We start from the raw sequence: 10,907 nt of genomic DNA on the forward strand, positions 1-10,907 counted from the left end.
CCTGTTCGTTCGCATCATTGTTCACAAATTTAACAATTTGGATGCGAATAGGGAGCGATATTGGTCATGTCGCGTGCTATTGCAAATGTCGCTAATTTTTTTTCTTTTTATTTTGACTAGCACTACGCGCCAGTACTAGTGGAAATATTGCACGAGTTTTTTTTTCAACTTGGTCGCGACAGTGGTAATGTCGCCGCGACAATAATAAATCGGGCTTGGCGACGCCACATCAAGTATAAATAGCGTTGTAGGGTCTACAATCGCAAATAGGGCAGGGAATCGGGTCGGATAAACCCGAATCCGACCCAACCCCGATTACCGAATACATCAAATTCGAGTTGATTTTCATATCCGTTTATATATTTGGGTCGGATTCGGATATGTCGGGTTTGGATATAATTTTTGGGTTTTTTTAATTTTTAGTGTTATCCGATCGGGTTATTCAAATTTGGGTCGGGTTCAGATATTAAATTTTGGATATAATCAGGTTCGGATTCTCGGATTCGAATATAACCATATCCGATCCAAACCCGACCCAATCCTACCCATAATCTCAAACCAGTTAGAATTAGTCAAAATTTGCAACCAGTTTCTCTAAATTTTTTGTTCAAATTTAAAAATATACTATCACCACCTAAAATGTTTTTATCAGTTAATAGACCATTTTTGTTAAAAAAACGCAAGCCGCCAGAGTCAATATCAGATTAAATGAAAAGACAAAACATTCTTAATGCCCCGTCCATTAATTAACAACCCAACTCAGTAGGAATACAGAATGGAGTCAACAATGGACTCCATTTGGAATTTTGGTACTCCATTTCATAGCGGCTTCTCCAAGAGTCCATTTTGATAAGAATGAGTTAATTGACCATGCCGGGGCTACCATTTTATATTTTTCTTCCCAAGGTGTCTTGAGAGTTGAGAGTCAATAATTTAATCGAACGAAGTGTCAAGTTTCTCAATATTGCGTCAGTCAAATGCAAAACAATTCTTTGTGGCGATCGAATAAAAGTGTCTTGCAGCTTTAAACTTCTACTATATATAAAGTACGGGACTTTTAAAAGTACCAAAATACATACGTCATGACCTCAACTCATAATTTTATTAGCTTAGTATAATTGGCGTTCAAACTTGGTGGTTTCCACTTGCCAGCAAAAACAAATAAGTAATTGGAGTTCCGTTCACTACTTCACTTTCATATACACCAAAAAAAAAGAAAAAAATTCCTTCTAAGGAGGGTTCACATATTTTATCTTAATACTTACACAAACTTAAAATCGTTAGGATATTTATAAATTTTGAATTAAACTAATTTTTTGTAGATATGATTTTCTAACTATTCTAAATATTGTCACAAATAATAATAAAAAAATAAAAAATTTCTAAACTTGTCAAATATAAACTTGCCAAATATAATATCCAAAATGGTGAAAATAAACGGTATACAATTAGCCAAATTTTGTAAATTATTAACCACATTTGACAATTTTAGAATTTTTTTGATTATTTGTAATAATATTTAGAATAGTTATAAAATCATATCTACAAAAAATTAGCCTAATTCAAAATTTATAAAAACCCTAATGATTTTAAATTTGTTTACATATTAAGATAAAATATGTTCCTAGAACCCCTCCATTTCTAATGATAACTCAAAAAGTGCCCGAGTTACAGACCATACGATGTCAAAATTTAAAAGTGAACTTAATTGCTACACTCATTATACCAATACAATAGTTGTTGCACTGGTAGAATAATTACAAATAATCACCCTGCTTGTAAAATCAGATATTGGTGTAATTGAATACTGTCCCGAGTTCCAACTTTGTTTCCTTGTAGGAGTTGTAGCTCTACAAATATATCCCAAATCTCATGACATGAATTATTTTCTCACGCATTAAAAGAGGTCATTTATCGATCTTGGTATTTTTTATATATATATATATACATGTAGCTGATGTTACCGAGTGCGTATAGCTAGAAATGGTTTAAAGGTCAGAATCAATGCAATCACTTCAATCACATTTAAGACGAAGAAGATCATATGGGAGCCTGCATTCCAAGAAGCTTAATTAGCCACATATAAGAGATTTCAATAGGATACTAACACTGACTTAGGACCACAAAAATGTAACAGGAAAACAAGTACATTTAAAGAGCTAGAGTGTGGCAGAAAATAAGATCAGTATAGCTGGCTGGCTCGCTCTGTGCTCCGTTCTCATACAATTATTTTATGCTTAAAACCTTTAAGTCGGACAATTTGATCCACTTGAATGCTTTGGTAGCTAATTTCAATAATATTGGATGAATACCGTGTGGGTGACTTACTTTGAAATCTGACTCCATGCTAACGATTAATATACAGTTCATCGGCAGCCATTTTGGATAGAACCATAAATGTTGTTACATGTTAAGAAACAGGACAGTCTATTAAGAGTAGAGAGTGCTGCATACCAGGGAGGAATGAAGTATCACGCCGCTTTTGTGCCCAAGAAAAGCTGCATGTAGATAAGACATGAGTAACCAAGGAAAAAGATTTGAACTTTGTTTCTTTATACTAATAATTAACCAAATCACCCTAAATTATCAAATACATCAAATGGATTTGGCAACAAAAAATGATGGTATGAATGCTATCCACATCAAGAAAAACGACTGTATATGGAAAATTACAACCTATATGGCAACATGAGATTAAAACTGAGGTCAACCAACCCCCCTTTATTTTGGACATGGCATTCTAAGGTGTGACTAATATAACATTATCATGTCAACCATATAATGATTAATATATCAGACGGTATGACTGAGCTGGTCTGTAATGTGTCATATACATAAGCCAAGGATTTACATATATGACTCTGTCTTGGACTCTTGGTCACCTAAAGGTGAAGCACTTGCGTTGTATTCCTGTGCAAGTACATGCAATCATTGTAAAAAAAAAACAATCCCCAGGAGCACAGAGTACTTACAGAACACCACCCATGGCCGGACCAAAACCCCTAAAGAGAGACATTCCAGTCATAGCAATGCCATTTGCAGCTCCTCTTTTGTCCTGGTCCTGTTTGTATGGTACTAAATAAGCATCCAAAAACTAGTAGTACTGGTGAATCGAGTGCACACACGCACCAGAAGATATCAACCCAAATTGAGAGGGGAAAATTACCACAGCATTGTTTTGTAGTACAAATAGTCCAGTGACAATGAATATCTGGTTTCAGAGAAATAACTGTCAGAATGTGACACATTACAATGATATAATCAGGAATTGTGTTCACAAGTTTGATAAGTTTATTCATGCAACAGCCTGAGAGTTACAAATACTTTAGTTGTCTGATTGTCAATGAACTCATAGGCTCATAGCTGAGGTCATGAAAGTAACATGGCGCGAAAGCATCGTATTGTAAACCTCTAGGAAATGAAGATTTTAGCAGTGCTTTTGCCAAATTATCCACTTCCTCTTTAAATAACTTGAGGTCTGGGGAGAAGCATCGAAACTTTGTGTTGAAGTTAGATCAATGTATAGGCCCTACTTTAAAAACAGTAGCAACTATAAAATGAATGAAGATCGAGATTCAATTGACGCATGCTAAGGATACAAATATACCATAAGCATATGCATATCATATTGTATCCTTTACAACATAAACATTGTAATGGGAACAAAAATTTTCATCTTTGAACACTAAACAATAAGGGTTTGGTGACGAGGATGATGATGAAGGCTTTCTGAAAGGTCAAGAGAGAACACCATTGAAAGCATACTTACTGATAAGACATTCTTCACTATAGATGCACAATTGAGTAAAACTGAAAGGCCAAACCCAGATAGCATAGCTATGAAGGGGTAACTTGATAGCACCGGTACCGATAAAGCCTTCACATATAAGCATAAAAGGAGAAAATTCAATCCAGTATCACATATGAAATTCAAAGATAAACTTCAATCATGAAAAAGAAGATCTTCATAGCCTACCGCTGCAATGCGAGAAACCACGACTGGACCAAGTAGTTTCTCTACTGGTGAATATAGAAAAGTTTGAAAGACTAAAAGGCCCACACCTAAAAAAAAAAAAAATAGTAAATCTACCGCAAGAACAAAGAAAATCATTAAACTACTTTGTAGTTCTCTATGTACATATAGAAGTACAAATTAAGATGGATTAATATTGATGTTCTGGTATTTAAAGGAATAAGCTTCTAGCAATGCTTCTCCAACAAGAATTGTTTTTGATCTCCATAGGAACTTAAGGATGATTCAGAGCATCTCGAACAAGTTTTAATTACTATACATTGAAATCCCTAACTAAGTAACTATAAATAAGAAAGCAATAAGAAGTGCTAATAGTATACACATATAGTATTAACTTGAAATTCTGCAACAATACTTCATTCAATTTAATCCGGGGCAGAATCTTCTCATCTTTACTAATTTCTAAAGCACTAATGATAAGAAATATAATTAAAACTATGAAAACTACAATAAATATGTATCGAACACACCAGTTATTGCAAGAACAACGCCAACCTCATCAGTTGAAAAGCTCAATCCACCAAACTTTTTAGGACTGACAGCCCATAAGGAAAATATCTGCAGAAGAAAATTCAGCCATCAGATATATTGAACTACATGAAGATATATAACATTGCGAAGGATGGTTACTAGCTTGAAGTAAGAGACGAACCTATTACTTGTTATGATAATATTGATTGAAGAGTGAGATCAAATAAAGTGTATATAGGGAAAAAGAAACGTAGTTGAGCTACACTAGTGTTGAACTACATGAACTTACCTCTGAGTAGGCCATATCATGAAGTGAGAAAACACAATATACAATTATCGCTGACATTAGAGGCCAATTCGTAAACAAACTTTTCTTAGATTCAGAATGGATTTTCTGATTCTCTTGTATATCTGCTTTCAGGTTGCATCCATCAGACAGCGCCTCCAACGCCTCATATGAGTTGTCTCCTTCTCCATTTTCATGGTTCATGTGCAATGTTTCCTGCAATATAAAAATGGAAGACCTCAAGTCATATAAATAGACATCCAAGTGGTTTATATAGCTGGACAATAATTACAAGCACAAACAACTTATCACTTTATCACACACTAAACTCTAATTAACACCTAGATTCTCTGCAATTTGTAAGCATCAACAATACAAAAGTCGTAAGTGACAAGGTTATTTTTTTGTCAATTTTGTCTCTTGAACTGCTTTCCACAAGTAAGCAACTTGCCAAAGTGAGGACAAAGCTGATTATACCAGCCTATTCTTTTAACTGAAATAATAGAGATCAACGTTTTAAGGTGGTATCCCTCTGAACTTTCAAGTAGTAAGACTAGTTAGAAGGACAAAAGAGTTGATTATATGAAAGCTTTAGTGCGTGATAGTAATCAAATCCATACTTTAAGACCAAAGCATTATGGTTTTTGAAGACAAGAAGTAAGGAATTCAAAATGGAGATTGTTTGAGGAACATACTGGAAGCCAGAAACAAGCAACAAACACAACTAATGCCACGATCGATATGCAAAGGCATGGCAAGAAGTATGGAAACCTACAGAAGAAATGTTCATAAAAATCTCCTTAACTTTAAACTGCAGAGAATGAACATGAGGAAATGAAACAAAAAATACAGGATAATAGATACCATGTTGGCTACCTTCCAAATAGAGAATCTTCCGAAACTATATCTGGAAATTTCTCTGCAGGCTGGAAAGAAAGTACATCAAAGATGCTGTTTTAAGTTAGACATCATTGTAGATCAAAAACAAGGTATGTAAAAAAGATTAAGGAAACATTAGTTAAAAACAAAATGGGAAAAACCCGAAAAAGGGAGATTTTGAACAAGTGAGGTTCACTGGTTCAACCTCCACTACTTAGGATGTGCTATAATGCTATTATATGGAGTACAAATGGTTCCATTTCCAACTTAAATATTTCCTTCATATAAAACCTGTACTTAAATATTTTGCTTTGTTCATGCCAAATGCCTGCACCACAATTGCTCTTCTACCAAATAGAACTGATTTTAACATCATAAACAATAAAAATAAATTCGACAGTTGAACAGTACCTGTGCAAGGAAACCTCCTATGGCTGGACCAACTACCAATCCTATACCCCATGCTGTACTGACCTGAAACAATATGCTACGTTGGAACTTGGAAGTAATAGCACTAATTGACATGATGGAATTACTCAGCTCAAAACTACATTCGTGATGACAAATAAGAATATTTCTTACAAGTGAGAGTCCAAGAGCTTGATGTTCTGCCCGACAAACTTCAGAAGCGTATGCCTTTTAAAATAGATGATTATTAAGTTTATAATGTAAGTATGAACAAAGTGGAGCAAAAACAGGAATTGCACTTGCTGCGGACACATAAACTCAACATTCTTGGTTTTCGTTATTGAGAATTCAACACACAAGCACACAAGCATAACAATACCTTAATTGTACCAAGAAGTCCATTCATGGTTCCAAGAAGAAACCTTGTAAAAATTGCCATCCAAAAGCTTGTACTGAGGCCAAATAAAGTGTTGAACAGGACCCTAAAACAGAAAAGTAACAAGCCAAAACCGAAGTGAGCCTGACAACAAGCTCCACAAGATAGAAGCTGAAGTTCATTCTTGATAGTTGACACTAAAGTTGAACCACACAGTTTATAAAACCTAGAAATACTAACACTGAAGCAGTTCCGATCATTATCACAGGTTTCCGACCATATCGATCAGCAATAACTCCCCACATAATAGAAGTCAATGCCCTTCCAAACATAAATGCAGCGCCTTCAACATATGAAACATATTTTAAACAGTGCATTGTACCTTCAAGTACTACTGTTATGTGCTCATCATTTTGCAGTGCCATATGTATAAGTTATTAAAGTATGGCTTACCCACAAAACCTGCATAGAATCCAATATCTTCTTCCCTTTTCGCAATATGGGTGTCTCTTACCTACAAAAGTAAACAAGATATCAAAAACAGAGACTTCATAGTAATTCATAGCACAGTATCAACATGAATCTGTCAAAATTTTACTAAAATTGACATTTAAATGAAGCTTCAGTTTGTAACATTCTTACCATGAAGTAAAGAAACGGAAAGAGGGATGATATTGGCAAAGCTGAAAAGGGGATAAAATAGAATAGGATGTTAGACTGCAAGTGGATTGGTCTTATAAGCATTTCACAAAAACATTTTGTAAGAATAAAAACTAAAACATACTTCTTGGCAACTTTACCATAGATCAAAAGTAAATGTGAGAGCATAATATCAACAAATTTTTATGATATTTTTGTTTTCATATTTGGTCCAGGTATGGTATCTCTTTTAGAAACCGAAAAATGCCATGGTGTAATTGCATTTAACAGTACCTGTTTGTGAGATTTCTTCACAATCAAAACAGGACCACCAACAGATCCACTGAACAATTTCTTAACATCTTAATAAACCAAACTAAAATATAAAATCAATTTTAAATGGCAACATAACAAGTAAATGGCAGAGAGGAAACAATACATATTGCTATATATTTCCAATTTAAATTTGACATTTACTATATTCATTTTGGCTTCACACAGACAGAATTCAGTTCTAGTTCCTCATGCATGCCAATCACTTGAAAACAATGACTACTGAACTTTTTCAATAAAACACACATATAACATAACAAGGTCACTAATTAGAGTCAACAATCAAGCAAGCTCATATTCTCATAATCTCTTTAAAAATGAAGGAAAAGTCCATAAATAGTTAAAAGAAAAATTCTCGATCAAATAACCCCAGTAATATCTCATTTCCATGCATGCTGAGCTTAAAAAGTAAGTAAGAACATAAAGTGTTTCAAGGATCAAAACAATGATAAGACTGTATAGACTATAGAGTGTAAAGTGGTTACCATTACATAGTACCACAATCCAAACATAGAAAAACTCTTTGATTGGAACTCCTCTAAGTGTATCTTTACGTCGATCAACCTTACAACCTGGACAGTTTTCATAGTACACTTTCTTCAACAATGGCTCAGGTGTAGCTTTCTCCATTTGAGCCTAAATCAAAATGAGTTTTCAGTCTGTCAGCCTTCTTCTTTGTTTTGCATTTAAGAAAAATCAGTCATAAGCTGACAGGCCTTTAAAAAATAAAAATACCATGCCATATTAATGCGACAATGGTGGCGGGACAGCTAGATACATGACAGGTCTCACTAATGTTCTGTCACGTTGCAAATTGGAAACTGGATATACCTTTAAAATCGATTGTCTTGTTTTTGTGGAAAAAGAAACAAGGGTTAATGCTTGTGTAACTGAACACACAGTAATTTATGAGAGAGATGAGTGGAACAAGTTATTGCTGCCCATAATTTATATAAATTAAAATCTAGTTAAAAAAAGATTAAAACCACCAAGCTATTTCTTGAATCTTTAGAGTGAAGAAAAATATAATTTTTTTTAGAACATCCTTAGGTCTTTTCAGGGTTTTCATTTTTTTTAGATTAACATAATAGTCATATTATATTGTAAATAAATCCAAACAAAATCATAAACTTAAAAGTTGAATTAAGAACTGATTTTTTTTGTAGATATGATTTTTTGGAGAACTTGCTCATAACGTGCTCATAAAAATTTAGCTCATTCAACATGTTCACAAAACTTTTAGACAGTTAGACGAAAAATTCAAAAATAAATACAAATGAACACTAATTTTTACATAGTTAGACATATCCAAATATTATGATTTTTTGTGAAAATTATCTTCATTGGTGGAAAAATCATCTCTAAAAAAAACTATATCTTAATTTATTTATATGTCGAAAATATATGACTATAATGTGACTTTGTCCCTATGTCTCTTCCTTTTCTAAGATAGTACAGTACAAATGGTGTGAAAAGAAATAATACAGTGAATGAATATGACCTAGACACTGATTAGTGAACTTTTTTGGTAAGAAGATTCCTCGTCTCGAAAAAGTAGATTTTTTGCAAAGTGACAACAAATTACGGGGGGGCCCGATAATGAACTGTCGTTTTGAATTACTCACGAATCTTAAACTCGATTCTTTATTTAAGCAAGTGTATTATGAATGGTTTGTCGACTGACAGTGATTGGCTTTGCACGAGTTCAACGTCTAGTCATTGTTTGGCTTTACGGGCGTTTCTTTTTGCCGAATTCCGACCAGAAATTGGTATGGCTTTAGGTCTATTTTCACGGCCCGATAACTGATTTTCTGATTTCCGATAATTCCAAAAAATAATTGGATCAGATTTGGATATAACTCTCAAATATTCAATCTGAAAGTTTTGAAACGGAGCCAATCTGAAATTTCTGACATTATTTCTAATTTTTTGTAAAATCATGTACTTATAATATAACAAAACTTCATTGTCCATTTGATAAGATTATGACCATTCATTTATTTTCTAGTTTTCTACACTAACAAAACAAAACAAACAACTAAATAAATCTTAGCAGCTACTTCACTCCCTCTCTCTCCCACTCCTCTCAAACACTTCTCTCCCTCACCATGTTAAGTATAGTTCTTAAATTAGCTTTTCATAAGAACATTTTTTATAATTTTTCTTTTTAAGTTTTTGATAGGTAAAGTTTTTGTTTTTTGAAGTTCTAAATTGGTTTAGTAAAATTTTCTTTTTCAAAAATAGTATAAAGTAAAGAGATCTATGAAATTTACCAAAAATTTTGAAATTTACAAGTTATTTTGAAATTTTTGAATTTGGACAAATATTTTGATTCCGAAAAAAAATTGGATCGGATTTAGCTCGCATATTGGGTTCCGAAAATATTTGGATTTTTTTTCAAAAGAGGTCAATCCGATCCGAAATCACCGCGCGATGCGCCTGCACAATGAACTACTCTTTAAATTTAAATATGAATGAAAACAGATTGCATGTAATAAATTTGTTGTCACAAAAGAATATGGAAAAGCAAAAGTAATGAAAAAAAACACTGAAAAAGTGGGATTTGGAACACAATGAAATTACAATTATCTACCAAAGTAAAAGAATTTATTTTTGTTGTACTTGGCGAGTCTAATGGTCAAAACCCTTTATTCTTATTCCTCAATAGCATGGTATGAGGATAAATTTGTTGGTTTCACAAAAGAAAAAAAAAAAAATATGGAAAAGAAAACCCACAAAACGCCTTTAGCCCTTTTAATGAAAAAAGACTGTAATAAAATAAAAAGTGGGGGATTTGGAACGCAATGAACAGTTGCTAGCAAACCATTACAATCGGTTTGAAATATATATACTACCAATTCAGTAAAATTCCTCCCTTTATTATTTGTTGCAATGAAGCTTAGTGAATATTGCACTTGTACCATAAACAATATTTCTATTTAGGACTTACATAAGACTGTTTGCGCTTTATCAAACTAACGATAAAAGACTTTATTAATGAGATTAAATATTCAATAGCATGGATGGTCTGCTGGGTTGCTTTTGGAATGGATATCAAATCCCTCAACCCATCAGTCCTCTACTTTTTATGAATCTCGAGCAACATCTTCTCCTCAAGTTCATTCATGTAATTGATTGCTATTGAGTAGTAATGCCTGTTCAACCTATGAATGAATGCCTGGTAGAGGAGCTCATCAATGTACAAAAACGGGTTTGCATTTAGATATAAGCTTTTAGAAATGTATACTCACTTGAATGGAGGAATTTTTAGATGTCCAAGACTGGAGGTTGTCTGCCTTGGTTCTTGGCTGAGTGTCATGGTTAGTGGGTGGATCAAGCAAAAAGCATGAATAAAACAACCTTTATATCCCTCTAAATTGGTCACTACCACTGTAACAGCCCTTTAATTCAAGGCATTAAAACTCTGCAAAACAAAATTCACTTAGATGAGAAATTTTCAACACATAATAAGAGTGAATAAA

General features: G+C 33.4%; 1 protein-coding gene across 3 annotated transcripts; it reads right to left on the reverse strand.

Annotated features, from left to right (window-relative positions):
- Positions 1-1,685: 1,685 nt before the first annotated feature.
- On the reverse strand, positions 1,686-8,473 carry LOC147484097 (protein ZINC INDUCED FACILITATOR-LIKE 1-like). Of its 3 annotated transcripts, none has more exons than XM_086581594.1 (18): positions 8,161-8,473; positions 7,911-8,061; positions 7,096-7,136; positions 6,907-6,967; positions 6,694-6,796; positions 6,457-6,559; positions 6,252-6,305; positions 6,081-6,143; positions 5,667-5,716; positions 5,486-5,561; positions 4,794-5,006; positions 4,504-4,591; positions 3,977-4,062; positions 3,770-3,877; positions 3,167-3,211; positions 2,973-3,061; positions 2,455-2,498; positions 1,686-2,052 (listed from the first exon to the last, which is right to left on the reverse strand). In XM_086581594.1, the coding sequence occupies exons 1-18, from the start codon at positions 8,161-8,163 to the stop codon at positions 1,961-1,963; spliced, it is 1,470 nt and encodes a 489-aa protein (XP_086437720.1). In that variant the 5' UTR covers positions 8,164-8,473; the 3' UTR covers positions 1,686-1,960. The 3 variants fall into 3 exon arrangements, with proteins under 3 accessions (XP_086437720.1, XP_086437721.1, XP_086437722.1); XM_086581595.1 differs by having other exon boundaries at positions 2,973-3,055; positions 8,161-8,284; XM_086581596.1 differs by lacking the exon at positions 6,252-6,305 and having other exon boundaries at positions 8,161-8,282.
- Positions 8,474-10,907: the final 2,434 nt, after the last annotated feature.

This window comes from Coptis chinensis, chromosome 8 (genome assembly GCF_015680905.1).
Source record: "Coptis chinensis isolate HL-2020 chromosome 8, ASM1568090v1, whole genome shotgun sequence".
NCBI lineage: Eukaryota > Viridiplantae > Streptophyta > Magnoliopsida > Ranunculales > Ranunculaceae > Coptis > Coptis chinensis.

Bases quoted from the DNA above. Each gene is read 5' to 3' on its own strand.
- LOC147484097 (XM_086581594.1), bottom strand. The intron at 5,007-5,485 runs GTATGTTCCTCA...TTTATATTGCAG, and splicing joins TTGCTTGTTTCTGGCTTCCA to GAAACATTGCACATGAACCA. The intron at 4,063-4,503 runs GTGTGTTCGATA...TTTTTTTTTTAG, and splicing joins CGTTGTTCTTGCAATAACTG to GTGTGGGCCTTTTAGTCTTT.